This window comes from Dendropsophus ebraccatus, chromosome 1 (assembly GCF_027789765.1).
Source record: "Dendropsophus ebraccatus isolate aDenEbr1 chromosome 1, aDenEbr1.pat, whole genome shotgun sequence".
Classification (NCBI taxonomy): Eukaryota; Metazoa; Chordata; class Amphibia; order Anura; family Hylidae; genus Dendropsophus; species Dendropsophus ebraccatus.
The window spans coordinates 219332027-219354552 of record NC_091454.1 but is presented as its reverse complement, the minus strand read 5'-3'; the positions used below and the strand labels follow the sequence as shown (position 1 = coordinate 219354552).

Genomic DNA, 22526 nt, shown 5'->3' with positions numbered 1-22526 from the left:
CGGCATCTGATTAGCGGTGGCTGCTGAAGTTGGATAAAGCCCTAAGGCTATGTGGAAATCATGGATATAGTCATTGGCTGTATCCTTGTTTTCCAGACAACCTTAGAGCTTTATCCAAGTTCAGCAGCCCCAGCTAATCAGATGCCGAACGTTCGGGTTTGGATCGACTCAAACCCGAACCCAGTTCGCTCATCTCTATTTAAGAGTAATATTTCTCTTCATACCTACTACTGAGTGACGGACCCTTCTAACTAAGTGAAAGTAAGGAAGAAAAAAATAGTCAGCTAGATGTCTCAGAACTAAGCGATTCGCTAGGCTCGGCGGTCGGCTTGTAAACTTGCTGCCTTTGAACTCAGTGCTGCTCCATTCCAGGTGCCTGGAAAAGCTGGATCCAGTCCTGGGAAACTTCTCCCACTTACCTAGGACTGGATCAAGCATTTCCCACCACCTGGAGCAGAGTGGCACTGAGTTCAAAGGCAGCAGGCTGACCAGCCGACTGCCGAGCCTTGCGAAGAGATTTGCTTCTCTAGTACTGTAAATTCACTCATCCCTTCCCATCAGAACTAACTGGACACTACAGTAATAGATTTAGAACCAAAACTATAGCCAGAGCCAGGAGGAACCATCAGGGACAAAGTCAGGAAACATACCAGAGTCAGAACCTGGAGGAACAAAAAAATCTCAGGACCACAACCAGACCCAAAAGCAGAAAACATGCCAGGAGTGATAAAAAGGCCCACACCGAATCAGCGGAAAAAAACGGGTGTGAGCACCAAGGGAGCAATTACATGTGACTTTGGACGTGATGCAGTATGGGATGGTGGCACTGATCGTCATTGACCCGACAGTATCCATAGCTTCAGAGGGACATCATCAATGCCATGAGAAGAACACCACTGGACACTTAGAACCTTACACAGTTCTTCCTATCATCCTATAAATAGAGAAGTGACCGCGTCGGGTGGTTAGGTGAACATGACTTTTTTTTTTATTTTTTAGATTTTCAGTTATAATATAATAATTTGCTTTACAACACATCTCACTACAATAAAGTGGCCTTATGGTCTCGTCAGAAACGTTTCATATACATTGCTTACACAGTGTCCACCAAAATAGTGTCCATCCAGTAATTCATACCATGACAAGAACATATCAAATTCATTCTGATGTTTTCGACAATGTACCAAGGTCCACCAAGTAAATTTAAAAGGTCATTTCTATGTCTTCCTGGTGGCCCCTTTACCCAGAAGGTTCTGCCGGGAGTTGAGGTCCGGTCTTAATAATATAATATAGCATTTGGGGATAAATATACAACCTACAATCCCAGCACTGGAGGATAAAATCGCAAAAACCTCGACAGCCACCATCAACTTGCCTTGAGTGCTGACATAGGCTGGGACGAAGGAGATCCAGACGCTCAAGAAGATCAACATGGAGAACGTGATCCACTTGGCTTCATTAAAGCTATCCGGTAATTTCCGGGCTAGGAATGCCACGAGGAAGCTAACACAAGCCAGAAATGCCATGTATCCCAGCATGCACCATAGAAGGGCATCCGAGCATTCATTGCACTGGCAGATGATGACTCCCGTTTTGATCTTCATATTTCTTTCAGCAAATGGAGGACATTTCAGTGTCCAGCAGACGCAGATAACAAACTGGATGGAGGTGCAGAGAGCAATGGTTGAAGCTGGGACTTTAGGCCCCATCCAAGCCTTCATGTTGCTTCCCGGTTTGGTAGCTCTAAAAGCGATGACTACCATGATAGTCTTGGCCAAGATACATGAAACGCTGAGAACAAATATGACCCCAAAGGCTCCTTGACGGTAGCGGCAAGTGATTTTTTGAGGTTCCCCGATAAAAAGGAAGGAGCACAGGAAACTCAATGACAGACAAGTGAGGAGGAGGTAGGTAATGTCTCGATTGTTGGCTTTGACTATGGGCGTATCTTTTTGTTTGATGAACACACACAATATGCTGACAGTGACGAGGGAGCAGATGATGGCCGTTGTGGTCAATGTTATTCCAAGTGGTTCCCCATAGGACAAAAATTCAACAACTTTCGGGATGCATACAGTGTTATTTTTGTTTGGCCAAAGGTCGTCAGGACATGGAAAACAGTTGCTTGAATCTAGGAGGCAAATGAGATCAGGTAGAAAATATACAGTAGATAGGTATACCAAACAAATTCTATAGTGTCTGAAACTTAGTGTTGCTTAACGGGTCTGTCCACTTTTAGAATGGGAGTGTACCAGTGTTGGGACCCCAATCATCTGTAACCTACAGAAAAACTCATCAGCAAGTAATGAATTGATCTACAGCTCCAGGGGTTGTAAATATAATGTAGATCCTTGTAGTTACCCTGTGCCTGCAGTTATCCGGGCATGATGGGAGTTGTACTTTGCAATCGCTACTGGGTAGGGATCCGTATGTTATGTGACTACTACTTCCTACTTTCTCTTAAACTCACCATTTTCTCTGAAAATCTGCTCAAGTCTGCCTCGAGATGGATCAGCTTACTGAGGGATCAGGTTATAGTTGATTAGTCTAGGGAAGGCGGGGATAGCTCAGGAGAAACAAGAGGCAGACAGAAAGACGTGTAGTAGGAGTTTGTAGTGAATATCAGATCTCACTCCTCTGCTTTAAAGCTGAGTGCTGCTCTATAATGTCCTCCATGATGATGATGTTGCGTCTGAGGAGATGCTATACGGATATAAAGGGGCAGGACCCCCTCTTCTGTCTGTATGTAATGTGTGGAGACATCATGGCAGCTAGTCTACACCCACTAGATCAGGAAGAACTGGAAATGACAGATGATAGAAGGGAAATCTGGTGAAAATGCCATATACAAGTTATGTAATGGCAACTCCTAGCCATAGTTCTTAGCCAGTCAGCATCCCTGAAAAGGGTCTTGTGATGTAGTCTGAGTCATGTGATATGGTCATTTTTTTTATAGCTGCTGACATTTGGATTCTATAGATGGATTTCCCAGAAGTTGCTTTTTAAGCAATAGTCCATAAAGTTTAGTCAAATATATATATATATTTTTTAAACATAGCTGTCCATGATGAGATATGAATAACAAACAGCCTACTCTTTCCTTTCCGTGCTTCCCCGGTGTCCTCCTATGGCATGTTCAGGTCCCGGCCAAAATGATCCTGCCTCCAATTCGGAGACAGACTCGCCTGGAGGTGACAGCCCGCTCAGCCAATCATTGGCCAAGATGAGGCAGTACCATGGCCCGTGATTGGCTGAGCAGGCAGTTACTATCAAATGAGTCCATCTCAGAAGCAGAGGAGGGATTGTCTTGGCCAGGACCCAAACATGCCGTAGGAGGACACCAGGAGAGCACAGAAAGGTAAGAATAGGCTGTTTGTTATTTTCTCACCATAGATAGCTATATTTGAAAAGTTATGTTGGAGCGGAATACACCTTTAAAATTTAACTTTTTTTGCTATATCTTTTTTCAGTTGTTGTTGATAGAAGAGACACCTGTACAAAATGTATTGACTGTGTATCTTTATATGACCAAGGTTGGACAGGCCCACCAGAAACACAATAATGTTTGGAGCAAACCATGTGCCACTGGAATTTATTTATTAGATCTTACAGATGATCAGTTCTGTGTATCCAAAGGGATTCAAACTGTATGTGTACATGGTCTGTATAGATGTATAGATAGACCCTTGGAACCAAGTCTTCCGGGGGAACCCAAGGAACCTCAGCAAGACTTTATAAGTCTTCATTTCTACTACCGGATGACACTCACCTACACGATCCGATATTTCCCCTTCTGAACATGGAACACAGTCAAAGCAGCACATGGGTTGTCCATCTATATTGGCTTTTCGAAATCCTGGAGCACAACTTTCAGAACACACGGAGCGGGGGACCTAGAGAAAGAGAAGAATGTTTTTTTACCTAGCCAGTTCCACAGCCATCTCCTATGTGATTAGGTATCTAGATAGATAATAGATATTGTACCTCTTGTTGACCAGTGATCCACATAATCTCTGTGTTGTTGATGACCAGATCACTCTCTTGAGACTCCCGTAAATTGTAGCGTCCAACCTTCACAAAATTGATGGTTCCATCCAGGTTTCTGTGCCAGTTTATCACATCATAGTCCGTCGGTGGGTTTCCACTGGCATCAAAATACATTTCCTCTCCCATTGGATTCTTGAAATACAAATTCTTTATGGAGTAGACAATCTACAATGTGAATAGGTAGACAAAGAGATACGCATAAAAAGTTTGAGTTATCTTGAAAATTAATAAGTGGACATACCGAACGTTCAGGTTTGTCCAAACCCAAATGCTCTTCATCTGACTTCCACTGAATGGAAAAGTTGGATGCAGACCTAGGGAGTCATGGAAAACATGGATACAGCCTATATCCTATGGATGTATCCATGTTTTCTAGGACTCTCTAGGGATGCATCCAACTTTTCTAGTCACCAGGAGTCAAATGCCGAGCCTTCAGGTTTGGACGAAACAGAACCTGGTAACTTCCCTCATCACTACACAATAACATGCATTGTATACACATCAGGGTATAGTCAGTATATGTGCCAGAGCAGCCCCCCAATTCTGGCACAGCCACTGGTGGCAGCAGAGTAGTCATGTCCGCCTTTTTGTCTGCCACTCAAAGTAAAAAATGTAATTTAAAAAGTTATTTTTACCCAACAACACAGCAATCAGTACATCCGATTTTCATTATTATTATTATTATTATTATTATTATTATTATTATTATTATTATTATTATTATTTCAGCTTAAAACACAGAAAAAAGCTAGTTTCTAAAATATCCTGTCGGGCAGCGTTATTTAACCCCCCAAAAAAGTCAAAAGTCACAATTACAACTGACAATAACCCAGACTTTTTAAGAAAATATATACTGAATGTCGTAGAGCAAAATGTTTACTATGTACCTTCCAAGGGGTGATGTCTTTTAGAATTCTGCATGTTCTCTGTTGACTAGATGAGCAGAAAATGAGGTCATGTAGAGCATAAGCCATGGCGTATACGGCATTATACACCAAGTAGTGAACACTAAATTCAAATTCATTGAACTCATATTCGGTGCTTCTAAATCTGGTCAGTATCTCCTCCCCTGTGCACCACACCGTACCACCTTCTGCAGCATTACTTTTGTTGTGGAAACGGCATGCGTGGACTAACTCCCAGAAACGTTCAAAGAAGATGTCCTGAGGAAGTGAGGTGGAAGGTCGAAGTGCGAGTAAGTATTCCTTAAACCCTGGAATACCCATCTCATGCAAATACAGAGCAAGTGTCCCCTTCATCATTTTACTAAACTTCTTGGAAGCAAGAAAGGGGGAATTCGACCATGCTTGGGTACCAAGCCATATACGTTCCGTGTTTTCTCTCTCTAAAAGGAGGGCCATTAAAGGATGAACGAAAGGATCCCTGGAAAACACTATAACCGCTTTAACCGATGACCGAACGACCAAATCGGCAATGTTATTCAATTTGCTAAGCGGGGATGTCGGACCGAACGTTTCGTGAAATGCAAGGCACACTCCCAAATTTTGGAGATTCTCTTTAAGTACTTGAGAACCTACAATTCCATAGTCGTCATTCAGAGACAGTAAGCCAACCCAGTTCCACCCCATGTGGGCAACAAGAGCAGCCAGGGCCCTGGCCTGACTGTTGTCACTAGGAATGGTGCGGAAGAACGACGGATACAGAAGCCGGTTATTTAGAGAAGACACGGTGGCGGTATAGCTGATCTATGGGAGTAAAACAAAAAGAAAGCAAAAAATTATGATCTTCAGAAAGATAAAAAGCAGAGAATACAGAGAGAAAATTTCAGATCGTATGGAAATTCACATTAAAGGATGCTATTTACCTGAGGGTACATGTATGTTCCTAACACAGTAGCCATTGCCAAAGTGGAAGAGGATATGGCATCTCCAATAATGGCAAGAGGAACTTTCGGGCTACACTGGTAGTTAAGAATTGGATGGTCCTCTCCAGACAGAGTCCAAAAAGTTCCCCAGAGAGCTTCGGAAAAATGTGTACACGTGTCAACAATATGAAAGCCGAGAGATATATTGGGAAGCAAAGACTGGGCGGCATTTATCTCTTTCATGGCAAATAACATGGCGTGCATCCAGCTGTAGGATACGGTGCTGTATCTGCGTGAAGAAAGTAGGAAAAATGGATGAAAAATAGAGATTCAAAGGGAACTTCTAATCAAAAAGTCATGGATAACATTGGTGACGTCTATGATCCCAGACCACTACTGATTTCTAGAACATTTAGTTCCGTCCACTGAGAACATTTCTGGAAATCTGACTATGCCGAGCAAATCATCAGATATCACAGGCTTTCCTAAATATTGTATCTATAAAATAGACAAAATTTGGACAATTTTTGTGACCAAAAAAAATAAATTTTTTCAAACCATTTTAAAAAGAACAAAATACATAAGTTTACAGTTAATCAGTGCCCATGAAAAAAGTATTGCAGCATTGTTTTACAAATCCATAATTACATCAGTACATTCGGGCATAAACAAGTATATAACATGGCCGAAAGGGCTTCATAGAAACAATTTGTACAGTTATCACCCATCCCTTTCTCCCCCTGCCAATCCACCCACCCCAGCGAGCCAGCGGGAGGGGGGAAAAAAAATTTATAATAAATAAATACCTCTCCTATGTAAGCGGGGCCCACCTTAATCAGCCAAGATCCATTTTTGCCATAATTTTTTAACTTTCCTATTGCTAGGGACCCTTGCGACTCCACAGTGCCAGAGATTTGTAATTTACTTCTATTAAAAACGATCTCCAGTCTTCCAGTACTTATCAGCTGCAGTATGTCCTGCAGGAATTGGTGTATTTTTTCCAGTCTGACACAGTGCTCTCTGCTGCCACCGCAGTCCATGTCAGGAACTGTCCAGAGCAGGAGCAAATCCCCATAAGAAAACCTCTCCTGCTCTCCAGACTGGAGAGAATACACCACTTAATGCAGGACATACACCAGCTGATAAGTACTAGAAGACTTTAGATTTTTTTTATTTTTTTTTTTGTAGCAGTAAATTACAAATCTCTGGCACTGTCTGGTACCAGTTGATTTGATTTTTTTTTTCTTTTGTTGAACTACCCTTTTAAATTCTCCCTTGACATAAACCATAACATAACATTAATATTGTGGTGTTCTTCCTTACAATCATCATACATAGAATAATACTGGTTGGTTTCCAAATACGGACTCAAAGGTTGTTATTTATTTATGTTTTTTGAGGGGAGAATGTACATTTTGGAAAAAAAAATTACAATATTTGTATTTTGAGGTTTGTAGAATGTCCTTCATTTTGTACTACTTAAGCAAAATAATATATACACAGTGGTGCCTTGGATTACGAGCAGAATTATTGCACATTATAGCAGCAGTGTGTATAGCTGAGTGTGAGTGCAGGCACATTATAGCAGCAGTGTGTATAGCTGAGTGTGAGTGCAGGCACATTATAGCAGCAGTGTGTATAGCTGAGTGTGAGTGCAGGCACATTATGGCAGGAATGGAGAGGATGGGAAACACAAGGGCTGACAGAGACTGCAGGGAGGAATGAGTAGGGCAGATGTGGGCACATATATACAGCGCTCTGTGTCCGGGTAGAGAGGCTTTACAGCTATGGAGACATTACCTCCACAGCTCTGTCTATAGATACAAGCCCCAGCCTGAAGTGGATCTGCTATGATTTGGAAGGTGAGGGAGACTTCCTGGGTCAGAATATAGGGCTGTAGACCCCACTATATGCAGACCATGCCCCTCCCCCACTCACGCTCCCACCCAGTACAGGGAGCTCTTAAACCAAAGCAATGCTCTTACACCAAGTCACAATCTTAAAAAACTATGAGCTCTTCTTGCAAAACGCTCTCAATCCATGTTACACTTAAAGCAAGGTACCAGTGTATTATATTATATATATTCATTGCTTTAATTTAATGCATTGAATTGATTTCCTGGCAGACTGTATGAGCAGATCAGTCATGGCAGCCACAGAGGCCTTCAGGCCGTCAGCCCTTGGTATAAAGTAGGCTTCAGTTGAAATCATCAGGGCGAGAATACTTGTCCTGGTAAAAAGAACTTTACTCTCCCAGAAAAACATGTAGTGATGTATGAACTTGCTGAACGTTCATCTTTGTCCGAACGCAAACATTTGGTATTAGATCCCCAGAGACTGGAAAAGTTGGCTGTAGCCCTAGGGATGCCAAAAGAAATGTGGACACAGCCATAGTCTGTATCCATGCTTTCTCTCTAGGACTATATTCAACTTCTCCAGCTACTGAGAGTCAAATGCCAAAAGGACGGACCGGAACATTTGGCAAGTTCACTCGTCATTGATCATGTGATGTCGTTGATGGCCAAACCCCAAATATAAGAAGTCAAATTTAAAAAAAAAAAATTCCTAGTAAAGAAAATATGTAGGTTTAGAAATCCCGAGAAACACAACAAAGGATAAGGGTAACGAAGATGGACACTTACGGATTGCAGTGGAGGGGCTGGAGCTTTTCAGTAAATGAATATTTTTGCTCTTCCCATGATGTGTGCATAGGGAAAAACCCTGCTATTATAATGTCCCCATCCTGGATATATCCTTTCTTGGGGGGACTGTAGAGACCACAAGCGGGAGACTGACCAGAGCCGACATGTAAGAGTGTGATGAAGGTGAAGATTATGATACCCAAGACCATGCTGAAGAAGAAAACGTAGAAGAAGGTTAATTATGAAAGTGGTTAAGACCCAAGTCACATATTCTGACAACACAATAAGCTGCCAAGGTGCCCGAGTAGAGTAGTCAATACCTCTATGTGCCACAGTATGTATGGAGGTTTTGTTTGCATCCTGTGTGCCACCATATACTCAATGTATAAACTCAATGTATGCTCCTCAGATGCCGGATGGATGCTAAATACCAAGACACTAAAGAAATCATGTATATAGTATCTCCCTGGCAGTCATAACTGGTGGAAACCATAAAATGCCCTGAAAAGCATATGGTACCCATACAAAACCATACAGAACTCACATGGAAGTAATTGGAATTCATACCTAGGGTGCACTTCCTGAAACAATCCCTTTAAGGCTTGACATGAGCTTAACATGAACTTAGATATAGACCTCACAATAATTCCAGACCCCATATCAGAACCATAAATTCATCAAACCAAAGAACAGACCCCTTAATTAATCACACAGCCTAGTCCAGACCCCTTAACTCATCAGACCATCTACTGGATTCCAGACCCCCAGATTATTTCAGAGACTAGTCCAGACCCTCAAATTCATTAGACCCCTGACCAGACCCTCAAAATAATTGAGAATCCAGTCCAGACCCCTAAATTCCTTGGAACCTAGACTAGACCCTCTAATTATTTCAGAACCCAGTCCAGACCCACAAATTCATTGGACCCCGGACCAGACCCTTCAAATAATTCAGAATCCAGTCTAGACCCCTAAATTCCATGGACCCTAGAGTAGACCCTCTTATTATTTCAGAACCCAGTCCAGACCCTCAAATTCATTGGACCCCTGACGAGAACCTCCAGATAATTCAGAATCCAGTCCAGACCCCTAAATTCCTTGGGCCCTACACTAGACCCTCTAATTTCTAATTTCTTTCTTTCTTATAATTTATTTCAGAACCCAGTCCAGTCTCTTAGAGTCATTGAACCTTACACCAGACCCCAGATTATATCAGATCACAAATCAGGCCCCTAAATTAATCAAATATAGTGATACAGAAGTTGACTATGATCAGAAAAACCTACCAATAGGTCAGAAGATGACACCATGACAATATAAAGATATAGGCTGCATAGGGACATCGGAAAGAGATGGAGATACAGAAAGTAATGTGGTTGGGTAAATGAGGACATTGGGAAGACATGAGGATGCGTAAATGACCATGGAAATACACAGTGACGAGTTCATCAGGAAAACCGAAAGATGCTAAGCGTAATAAAAAGTCAGATATAGGCAGCAGGTGATCATGGACCGTACATAGAAACAAAAACTCTGAAATGGAGATAAGGTCTTCTTACCTTCAAACGCTTCTTACCTTCTATTGAGTTCAACGTGTTGGAGTGACAGCAAGTGCCTGCCTGACTGTCGCTCTCCGCCCGCCAGCCCGTTTGCAGCCTATTATATATATGTTCAGAATGTTTTGGATGTTGACACCTCTGGGACGATCTCCGATTCTGAATTCTGTTTACCACGCATCGTAATAGTGCTCAGAGGAGAAATGTAGCAATTACAGGGACGTAATAATTGTTCCCACTACTACCATTTTTGTAATTCCCGTAATTGACCGGTAATTTACATCCATCTTGTCCATAACAAGAGCCTTGGAAAAAATGTAGTGTTGACGGAAAAAAAAAAGTTATATGTGACATTGGTTCTACCAATTCAATGTGAGCCATAAAGTTATGTAGAAAAAGCTTATTCAACCGACTAGTTACTGTCAAGGTCATTACGTCCGTATTACTATGTATAAACTGATGGTTTTACCACTATAGCAAGGTATGGATTATCGTTAAAATATTCCATAGCTTACTGAATAGTTGAGGTCTGACCCAATGGGGACTCCATCGTTCAGAGAACAAAGAGGTCTCACAGTGATAGTAAGGGATAGAGACACCAATGGGTCCTTCAGTCTTCCCACAGCCTCTATCGTGAAGCCATGACACAGATGTAGACATAGCCTAATATAATACTACTACATTGAATACCATATGCCCATCACATGATAGAAAAGTGCAGACTGGTTAATGGAATTTCAATTTCAAGGAGAAACTTCTTACTTTTTGCCAAACCTCTCAAACTGGCTACTTTTACCTACAGATCTCTCGAAAGTGTTGAAATGGTTTGTATATATCTTCACAGAGCATAGAGACTATAGTTACTGATAGCTTTAACCCCTTGCCTCCGCAGCCTGTTTTGGCCTTACAGCCCTGGCCTATTTTTTAAATCTGACCTGTCTCTCTTTATGTAGTGATAACTCTGCGGTGCTTTTAAATATTGCGGTTATTCTGAGATTGTTTTTTCATTACATATTCCTCTGTATGTTTGTGGTATACTTTGCTTGATACACTTTTCTTTGTAAAAGAAAAAACACATTTGCGCAAAAATTAGAAAAATGTACATTTCTTTATACTCAAAATTCTCTTTTCCTAAGAAAAATAGTCATGAAACAAAAACGTATTATTACTGCAACATCTACAACATGTCTGCTTTATGGTGACGTCCTTTGGTGAACGTCCTTTTACTTTTTAGGATGTTATAGGACTTCGAACTTTTACAGCGATTTTTCAAATTTTCATAAAAATTTTAAATTCTGAATTTATTAGGGACCAGTTCAGTTCTGAAGTGGATTTGTGGGGCCTGTATGTTAGTTATCCCCATAAATCCCTCCACTGTAAAAAACTGTACCCCTCAAAGTATTCAAAGTAACATTTCATTAGTTTATTAACCCTTTAGGTGTTTCACAGAAATTTAAGCAATTTGGAGGGGAAATTTAAACATTTCATTTTTGGGGGGCAGATTTTCTATCTTAAAGGACAACTCCGGCGGGACCCCCCCCCCAAAAAAAAAAACACAGACACACACAGACACCATACTCACCATCCCTCCGGTGACGATCGCCACTCCATTCGTCCGCCGTCCGCCTCACCGTCACCGCCGTCCGCCGTCCAGCCATGTCTCTGACTTCCGGGTCCTGGGGATGGAAAAGGCTGCCAGTGCGCTTGCGCATCGGCAGCCTTTTCATTGGCTGGAGCGCATCACATGGCTTCCAGCAAGCTCAGCCAATCAGGGCTGAGCAAGCTGTAAGCCATGTGATGCGCTCCAGCCAATGAAAAGGCTGCTGGTGCGCATGTGCACCAGCAGCCTTTTCTCTCCCATTCACTCTCAATGAAGACGCCAAGGAGGAAGAAGACCCGGACCGCCCCCGACTCTGACGTCGTCGTCACCAGATGCCGCCCGGGAGAAGAGGACCGTGACGATCGTAATAGGTAATGTATACATTCTTTAACTTCCGGGCGGGGGGGGGGTCGGGGGTCCGAAAGTGGGGGAAGGGGGCCAGACCGGGTATTTAACCACATTACAAAGTTATATAACTTTGAAATGTGTGTTAAATAAGCTAAAAAAAAATTCGTCGGAGTTGTCCTTTAATCCATTTTTTCCTCTAACACAGCAAATACTAACTGAGAAATGGAACTCAATATTAAGTCCCCTTATTCCAATGTTTCTAGAAATCCCCCATATGTGGCCGCAGTGCGTCACCTGACTCAACCACAGGCCGCAGACATGACAGAGACATGAGAAATTTTGTGGCCTTTTTTTATTTCAATTTTTTTAGCTATTATACCATGTCACAGAGACCTTGCAGTGCCAAAATATTTGTGTAAGACGGGTTGATGTTTCCATTGCTACCATTCTGTGGGACATGTGACACCCTAATCATTTTTTATTACATTTTTTATGAGGTGGTACGAATAAAAAACACAATTTGGCAGCTCTTTTTCACCATTTTTTGTACGCCGTTTACTATACGTTACATATGACATGTTATCTTTATTCATCAGGTCAGTACGATTACAGTAATACCAAATATATGTATCTCATTTATAGGGGATCATTTTTAAAGGGGGATGGGGAATGTGTATATTTATTTATTTATTTAATTTATTAATTTATTTATTTATTAAATATATTTGTGTATTTATTTATGTATGTATGTATTTTTGTGCGTGTGTGTGAGTTTTAACTTTTACAGGTGCATCTATAATACATTACAGCACATGATCAGTGCTGTAATGTATTATATAGTGAATGAGCTGTCAGAACACTGACAGCTCATTCAAATGATCAGATCCCTGCCTCAGTGCAAGGGCCTGATCGTTCTAACCATAGCAGCCCAGACACATAGAGCAGCATCTGGGTTGCTATGGTTAACCCCCGGAGCCAAGCGATCGCTTGCACGGCTCTGGGGGGGGGGGTGTCGGAGGGAGCAGATCTCCCTCCGGATTCCTCATAGACGCTGCAGTCCCACAATCCGCGGCGCCTATGGGGTTAACTACCATGGGGGGAGTGCGGCTCCTCTCCGGACAGTGGCAGCAGGAGGAGGCTGTGTGAGACAACCTCCTCTCGCTGCCCAATCGCCGTTAGGGAGAGCTGGGTGGGGGCAGGGAAAGGATGACGTTCGGGGGAACATCATCTTGCAGGAACTACCTGCATTACATGACGTTTCCCGAACGTTATATTGTGGCCATCGCCATGCTATGGACTACATTGACCAAACTTTTGGCTTTCCGCCAAGGTGTGAGGAAAACCAAGATGTTGAACCCCATGTCAAAGGACCATAATATGAGTTATTTCTAAATACTGTGAAACCTCTTTGAGATGATCATCCCAAAACTACATTGAGAAGCAGTCTTCTAAACCGATGGACTCAAAGGCTAACCATATTATAAAAACATCCTATCAATCTGGTCTGAATGATGGGGTGGTCTTCTTACAGAGTCAAGACTTTGGAAAGGCCACAGGATTATGGGGGTGTATTGGATGTGTGGGTGTGAGAAATGGTTCCTGGGTGAAAACTGAATGGAGTGACCAGTCAAGTCCCCACCTCATGGCCTAAATAAAGAAAGAAAGAAAACCCAGACCCTGGCAGCAAGGTTATGTTCTGAATGCTTTTATTATTATTTATCCAGTGGTTCCGCCAACTGGTTAGGCTAAGAGGGGGAGACAGATTTACTTTAAGGGGTAAAAACAGCTCCACATTTCATAAGATATTAAAATGATTTATTCTTATCTTATTGGTGGAGTCCAGTCTATGTCTTCAGGTCCCTATGGACTGGCTGCAGTAGTCATGTGTTCATTTTACGGGCTCATGCACACTGAGCAAAGGGTGAGAAATTAGGGTATGTGCACACTGAGCAATTCTCGAGGAATTGAAGCAGAATTCAAGCAGAATTTGAGCAGAATGCAAGCGGAATTTAAGCCCCCATTGACTTCTATAGGATTTCTCTAGCAGAATCCCCAAAGATTCCTCTTCAATTCCTTACCTAATTCCTCACCTTTTACTCAATGTGAACCCACCCAAAGGGTATATGCACACTGGGCAATTGCACATCCAGGCAGAATTCAAGCAGAATTTAAGCCCCCCATTGACTTCTATAGGATTCCTCTAGCAGATCTACAGCAGAAAATTCTGCCCGTAAATTCTGCAGTGTGAACAACAGAGCAGAAAACCCATTGAACACATTGGGACTTTGCTCTGTACATTTTTTACGGGAGGAATTTCAAGCTGAATTTTGAGCTGAATTTCAAGCTGAATTCCTCGCCTTTTCCACAGTGTGCACATACCCCAAGGGCGGATTCCGCTAGAGGAATCCTATAGAAGTCAATGGGGTTTGAATTCTGCTGGTAATTCCGCTTGCATTCCGCTTGATTTCCGCGCGGATTCCGCTCAAATTCCGCCCAAATTCTGCCAGAGCAGAATAGGCGAGGAATTTCAAGCAGAAATCTTTCAACTACAATTCCTCGAGAATTGCTCAGTGTGCACATAGCCTAAGGCTATGTGCACACTGAGGAATTGTCGAGGAATTGAAGCAGAAAGTTTTCAGGCAGAATTCAAGCAGAATTTAAGCCCCCCCATTGACCTCTATAGGATTCCTCTAGCAGATCTACAGCAGAAAATTCTGCTCGGAAATTCTGCAGTGTGAACAACAGAGCAGAAAACCCATTGAACACAATGGGACTTTGCTCTGTACATATTTTACGGGAGGAATTTCAAGGGAGGAAATTCGGGAGGAAATTCCTTTTCAATTCCTCACCTAATTCCTCACCTTTTCCTCAGTGTGCATATACCCGGGTACGTGCACACTGGGCAATTCTAGCGGAATTCTGCCCGAATTCCGCCATAAAATGCGGGCGGAATCCGCATGGAATTCCGCCCGTGGTATGTGCACACTGAGCAATTCTCGAGGAATTGTAGCTGAAAGTTTTCAGGCAGAATTCAAGCAGAATTTAAGCCCCCCCCCATTGACTTCTATAGGATTCCTCTAGCAGATCTACAGCAGAAAATTCTGCTTGGAAATTCTGCAGTGTGAACAACAGAACAGAAAACCCATTGAACACAATGGGACTTTGCTCTGTACATATTTTACAGGAGGAATTTCAAGCTGAATTTGAAGCTAAATTTCAAGCTGAATTCCTCGCCTTTTCCTCAGTGTGCACATAGCCAAAACAGCAACCAGTGGAGGATCTAAGAAACATCACAATGGAAGAAGAGGGGGATCAGTAGGTTGTAAATAATAACTTCTGAGCTGTTTCTAAAATTTTGGAGACAGGAAACTTCTTCAACCTATACCTTTCTAGCTGCCCGCTACATTGGGCTTCAGAGTTTAATCTCTTCTCATATTCTTACGCACATGACCGTGATGGATATGGTGGACACATATCTATGACGGGTACAGCGTCAGACTGGGCCACCGGGGAGCCGGGGGATCCCACGGTGGGCCCCACCCCCTCCTCCCTCTTGCAGGGCCCTTCCCCTAAGCCAGAGATGGGCCTCCCGTTTGGAAGCTGCCTAGTGTCGGGAGCTCAAGGGGCCCCCTGCTGGCTCCCACACTGCTGGGGAAGATGGAGACAAGAAGACTGAAGCCTCCTGCCCTGCTGAACATGTGAGTGTGTGTGTATATACTTGTCTATCTGTCATCAGTGTGTGTCTGTACATGTGTCATGTGTTTATCCATGTGAGTGAGATATATGTGTGTGTTTTCTATCATGTATATAGTGTATATTATGTAATGTAGTTCTATAGATGGTTTATATGTGTAATCTGCATGCTTTTGTATCTGTGTATCTATATTGGTGAGTCTGTGTGTGTTAGTATGATTAGATGTATATATGTAAGGTGTGTTGTGTCTGCATGTTTGTGTATGTCTGCAGTATGTCTATTTGTGTATATATGTATGCAGTGTGTATGTCTGCAGTATGTCTATTTGTGTATATATGTATACAGTGTGTATGTCTGCAGTATGTCTATTTGAGTATATATGTATACAGTGTGTATGTCTGCAGTATGACTATTTGTGTATATATGTATACTGTATGTATGGCTGCAGTATGTCTGTGTATATATGTATACCGTGTGTATGTCTGCAGTATGTCTATTTGTGTATATATGTATACCGTGTGTATGTCTGCAGTATGTCTATTTGTGTATATATGTATACCGTGTGTATGTCTGCAGTATGTCTATTTGAGTATATATGTATACAGTGTGTATGTCTGCAGTATGTCTATTTGTGTATATATGTATACTGTATGTATGTCTGCAGTATGTCTATTTGTGTATATATGTATGCAGTGTGTATGTCTGCAGTATGACTATTTGTGTATATATGTATACTGTATGTATGGCTGCAGTATGTCTGTGTATATATGTATACCGTGTGTATGTCTGCAGTATGTCTATTTGTGTATATATGTATACCGTGTGTATGTCTGCAGTATGTCTATTTGTGTATATATGTATACCGTGTGTATGTCTGCAGTATGTCTATTTGAGTATATATGTATACAGTGTGTATGTCTGCAGTATGTCTATTTGTGTATATATGTATACCGTGTGTATGTCTGCAGTATGTCTATTTGTATATATATGTATACAGTGTGTATGTCTGCAGTATGTCTATTTGTGTATATATGTATACAGTGTGTATGTCTGCAGTATGTCTATTTGTGTATATATGTATACCGTGTGTATGTCTGCAGTATGTCTATTTGTGTATATATGTATACTGTATGTATGTCTGCAGTATGTCTGTGTATATATGTATACAGTGTGTATGTCTGCAGTATGTATATTTGTGTATATATGTATACTGTATGTATGTCTGCAGTATGTCTATTTGTGTATATATGTATACAGTGTGTATGGCTGCAGTATGTCTATTTGTGTATATATGTATACAGTGTGTATGGCTGCAGTATGTCTATTTGTGTATATATGTATACAGTGTGTATGGCTGCAGTATGTCTATTTGTGTATATATGTATACAGTGTGTATGTCTGCAGTATGTCTATTTGTGTATATATGTATACAGTGTGTATGGCTGCAGTATGTCTATTTGTGTATATATGTATACAGTGTGTATGGCTGCAGTATGTCTATTTGTGTATATATGTATACAGTGTGTATGTCTGCAGTATGTCTATTTGTGTATATATGTATACAGTGTGTATGTCTGCAGTATGTCTATTTGTGTATATATGTATACTGTATGTATGTCTGCAGTATGTCTATTTGTGTATATATGTATACTGTATGTATGTGATGAGAAGTTCACACTTTGGAGGTCCAGTTGTGCCGGAGATCCGTGAGGCTTGGGCTCTGATCAGCTGAGGATTCTCACATCACAGATGATAGGTGTTGTAGTAGATATCACAGTAAGACTTTAATCAATGGATGACGTGTTTCATCAGATGAGATCATCAGATCTATTGAGGATTCCCTTAGAAACACATTATCCATTGATTTGTCTTACTCCTACGTCTACTACAACTCCTATCATCTGTGATGTGAGAATCCGGACTCAGCTGATCAGCGCCCAAGCCTCACGGATCTCCTGCACAACTGGGACCTCCAGAGTGTGAACTTCTTCTCAACTATTGTACCGACTCAAGAATAAAGATATAAGCAGCAGACACAAGTGGGATAATGCCCCCCTCACCAGACTGCACCCCCTCCGGAGCAGCAGCAGCAGTATCAGTGATAGGTAGGATTATGCCCCCCTCACCAGACTGCACCCCCTCCGGAGCAGCAGCAGTAGTATCAGTGATAGGTAGGATAATACCCCCCCTCACCAGACTGCACCCCCTCCGGAGCAGCAGTAGTATCAGTGATAGGTAGGATAATACCCCCTCACCAGACTGCACCCCCTCCGGAGCAGCAGTAGTATCAGTGATAGGTAGGATAATGCCCCCCTCACCAGACTGCACCCCCTCCGGAGCAGTAGTATCAGTGATAGGTAGGATTATGCCCCCTCACCAGACTGCACCCCCTCCGGAGCAGTAGTATCAGTGATAGGTAGGATTATGCCCCCCTCACCAGACTGCACCCCCTCCGGAGCAGCAGTATCAGTGATAGGTAGGATTATGCCCCCCCTCACCAGACTGCACCCCCTCCGGAGCAGCAGTATCAGTGATAGGTAGGATTATGCCCCCCCTCACCAGACTGCACCCCCTCCGGAACAGCAGTATCAGTGATAGGTAGGATTATGCCCCCCTCACCAGACTGCACCCCCTCCGGAGCAGCAGTATCAGTGATAGGTAGGATTATGCCCCCTCACCAGACTGCACCCCCTCCGGAGCAGCAGTATCAGTGATAGGTAGGATTATGCCCCCCCCCCCTCACCAGACTGCACCCCCTCCGGAGCAGCAGTATCAGTGATAGGTAGGATTATGCCCCCCCTCACCAGACTGCACCCCCTCCGGAGCAGCAGTATCAGTGATAGGTAGGATTATGCCCCCCTCACCAGACTGCACCCCCTCCGGAGCAGCAGTATCAGTGATAGGTAGGATAATACCCCCTCACCAGACTGCACCCCCTCCGGAGCAGCAGTATCAGTGATAGGTAGGATTATGCCCCCCCTCATCTGACTGCACCCCCTCCGGAGCAGTAGTATCAGTGATAGGTAGGATTATGCCCCCCTCACCAGACTGCACCCCCTCCGGAGCAGCAGTATCAGTGATAGGTAGGATTATGCCCCCCCTCATCTGACTGCACCCCCTCCGGAGCAGCAGCAGTATCAGCGATAGGTAGGATTATGCCCCCTCATCTGACTGCACCCCCTCCGGAGCAGCAGCAGCAGTATCAGTGATAGGTAGGATTATGCCCCCCTCACCAGACTGCACCCCCTCCGGAGCAGCAGTATCAGTGATAGGTAGGATAATACCCCCTCACCAGACTGCACCCCCTCCGGAGCAGCAGTATCAGCGATAGGTAAGATTATGCCCCCCTCACCAGACTGCACCCCCTCCGGAGCAGCAGCAGCAGTATCAGTGATAGGTAGGATTATGCCCCCCCTCATCTGACTGCACCCCCTCCGGAGCAGCAGCAGTATCAGCGATAGGTAGGATTATGCCCCCTCATCTGACTGCACCCCCTCCGGAGCAGCAGTATCAGTGATAGGTAGGATTATGCACCCCTCATCTGACTGCGCCCCCTCCGGAGCAGCAGTATCAGTGATAGGGAGGATTATGCCCCCCCTCACCAGACTGCACCCCCTCCGGAACAGCAGTATCAGTGATAGGTAGGATTATGCCCCCCTCACCAGACTGCACCCCCTCCGGAGCAGCAGCAGTATCAGTGATAGGTAAGATTATGCCCCCCTCACCAGACTGCACCCCCTCCGGAGCAGCAGTATCAGTGATAGGTAGGATTATGCCCCCCCTCACCAGACTGCACCCCCTCCGGAGCAGCAGCAGTAGTATCAGTGATAGGTAGGATAATAGCCCCTCACCAGACTGCACCCCCTCCGGAGCAGTAGTATCAGTGATAGGTAGGATAATGCCCCCCCTCATCTGACTGCACCCCCTCTGGAGCAGCAGCAGAGGCAGCACTAAAGTAGTAAAAATTCTTCGCTTTAGCTCTGAGATAGGCAAAACATTGCACAAGAGGGAGTTAATAAAGTCACAAGATTTTTGACAACTTTGGTGCTATCTTCGCTGCTGAATTATTGTACCAAGTCTCCTGGTTCCGTTGAAAGGGCCGCAAGCGGCATCAAGGTGTACAAACCACCGCTAAAGTGACTGGCGGTGTTGGGCTTGTAGCATGACCGCCCGAGGTGAGCAGCAAGTTTAGCCACTTACACACATTTGTTCTGCAGTAATACGCTATGTGCGCCGCATGGTGTTCTCTCTCTTCTACTAGTATAAAATGGCAGATTACATCTTAAAGCCATGTTCACACAACATATGTTTTGCATAAATCTTAGCTGTTGTTGCAATTTGCAATAACAGCCGCGATTTATGCAAAACATACGTTGTATTGGAATGAATGGAATCCCAGACGGGGCGTATACACATAGTATACGCTCCAGCCGCATGAAAAACTGACATGTCATTTTTCTGCGGCCGTACAGACATGGCAGTTCACACAATGGAGTGTGCGGCTCCGGCCACACGCTCCGTTGTGTGCAGTGGTGAATTCGGATGCGGGTGCACTCTGGTGCACCTGCATCCAAATTCAGCAGAAATGAAGATCATCCGGCCAGTACTGCAGTACTATCCGGGATGATCTCCAGTAACACCGGCTGCTCTGTGACCCGGCTGCTCTGTGACCCGGCTGCTCTGTGACCCGGCTGCTCTGTGACCCGGCTGTCATTATAAAAACTTTTGACATCATGCAGATGTGTGAAATGTTTCGATCAGTCGGGGTGTCCGTGCTGAGACCTCCTGTGGTGGCTAGATCATCACGCCATCAGTCATGTTACACATGACGGGCCCATAGACTATAATGGAACCCCTCTCCTATAATGAGTGCTCAGCCCCTCACTTGCATTATGATGGACTGAGTGACATTCTGGACATTGTTGGGTGTCTCACCCCTGAGACAGATTAAACTTTTAATCACATCTGTCTGACATTTTGTATTGACCTTAAAGGGGTACTCCGGTGAAAAATATTTTTTTAAACTAACTGGTGTGAGGAAGTTATACGAATTTGTTTATTACTTCTAATTAAAAATCTCCAGTCTTCCCGTACTTATCAGCTGCTGTATGTCTTGCAGGAAGTGGTGTATTCTCTCCAGTCTGACACAGTGCTTTCTGCTGCCACCTCTGTCCATGTCAGGAACTGTCCAGAGCAGGAGAGGTTTTCTATGGGGATTTGCTGCTGCTCTGGACAGTTCCTGACATGGACAGAGGTGGCAGCAGAGAGCACTGTGTCAGATTAATAAGAATACACCACTTCCTGCAGGACATACAGCAGCTGATAAGTACTGAAAGACTGAAGATTTTTAATTAGAAGTAATTTACTAATCTGTAACTTCTGACATCAGATTTAAAAAAATATATATATATATTTTTTTTTTACCAGAGTACCCCTTTAACGCTTTAATGACCACTGATGTGCTTTTCATGATGGTCCTTTAAAGTCTTATTCCAGCCCAACAGCTTGTAGTGAGGCAAAACCGTCATGGGTCTCCTCTGCTGGAGATTGTAATAGAGGAGCAGACTAGATGGTCATTTTTTTCCTTCATCTTCTGAGGCTGTGTTCACACATTGCAGTTTTTACAGCAATTTTGTTGGAATTTCATTAAAGTTTCTACCTAAATGGTGAAGTTTTACCACAACTGCATGAATCAGTAACAACTGTAGAAGTGACTGGCAGTGCACTAGCGGCGTTGCTGGTCACATACACAGCTCTATGCAAAGTCGCTGTACTAACGTGAAAGGTTTGGCGCTAATTATGTCTTTATATGTTGGGTGATATAAAGCACCAAAATAAATAAATAGAATTGGTAACATAAAAATGTCTGAACTGTTAAAAACCCTACCTGAATGACCAGCATGTGTAAAACAGGTCACCCACTCACAGCTGGTTTTTATCCCAGTGATTAAAAACCTCTGACTGTAATTTCACCTTTAAATTATCTGCCAATCTTAAGGGTTCACATACTTTTATACACAGATATTGGATCATTTTCAAGTTTAATGTTTTTGACTCTTTTGTGGATTTGGTTCTTCATTAACTTTTAAGACTTTTTAGGTCAAACGTTTGAAGAAATATAAAAAATTCTGAAGAGTTTACAAACTTTGAGCCCCAATTCATCAATATGTTGGAATCCTCGTGTAATGATGCGATATCTCCATGTTCTTAAAGAGGTCTTCTGGGACTTTAGTTATGATCACCACTTAGTATCGTTCCGAAAGTTAGTATGGTCTCCTATGTGTGCATGGGTTTTCTCCGATACTCCAGTTTCCTCCCTTACTCGCAAACTTACAGATAAGTGAATTTCGATTAATGGGGACAGGGACTGCCTTCTGCAGAATAAGTTGAAGCTATATAAATAGAGGAATTATTATTCAAAAGGTTGTCCGGGAAAAATCTACTTTTTCATTATCCACAGGACAGGGGTTCCAACCTCATTAACCACACCAAACTCTAAATCGGGCCCCCGGCTTCTCTGTTATGAATAGAGCTTTGGGTATGGCATGTGACCCTCGGCTCTATTCATTCCTATGGAGGTGCCAGAGAGAGAAGATCAAGCACTCTTCTGGCTTACTCGGCTCTCTCCGGTGGCTCCATAGGAATGAATAGAGAGGTGGGTCACGTGCTGTGAAGCCAAGGGCCCGATATGGAGGTCGGACCCCCTGCAATCTCGTACTTTTCCCCTATTCTGTGGATAAGGGAAAAGCTGATTTTTCTAAGATAACCTCTTTAAATACGTGGTGCACCAACGGGCATCATATGATTGATTACA

General features: G+C 43.2%; 1 protein-coding gene across 1 annotated transcript; it reads right to left on the bottom strand.

Annotated features, from left to right (window-relative positions):
• Window positions 1-1217: 1217 nt before the first annotated feature.
• LOC138784414 (extracellular calcium-sensing receptor-like) lies at window positions 1218-8083 on the bottom strand. Its single transcript, XM_069959976.1, has 6 exons — window positions 8001-8083; window positions 5873-6161; window positions 4935-5753; window positions 3985-4212; window positions 3770-3893; window positions 1218-2131 (listed from the first exon to the last, which is right to left on the bottom strand). The coding sequence occupies exons 1-6, from the start codon at window positions 8081-8083 to the stop codon at window positions 1218-1220; spliced, it is 2457 nt and encodes an 818-aa protein (XP_069816077.1).
• Window positions 8084-22526: the final 14443 nt, after the last annotated feature.

Excerpts from the sequence above, each read along its gene's own strand:
- LOC138784414 (XM_069959976.1), bottom strand. The coding sequence starts at position 8,083 with ATGATTTCAACTGAAGCCTACTTTATACCAAGGGCTGACGGCCTGAAG. Across the intron at positions 6,162-8,000 it reads ATGACTGATCTGCTCATACA|ATACAGCACCGTATCCTACA; the intron begins GTCTGCCAGGAA and ends TTCTTCACGCAG. Across the intron at positions 4,213-4,934 it reads AAGACATCACCCCTTGGAAG|ATTGTCTACTCCATAAAGAA; the intron begins GTACATAGTAAA and ends TTCACATTGTAG.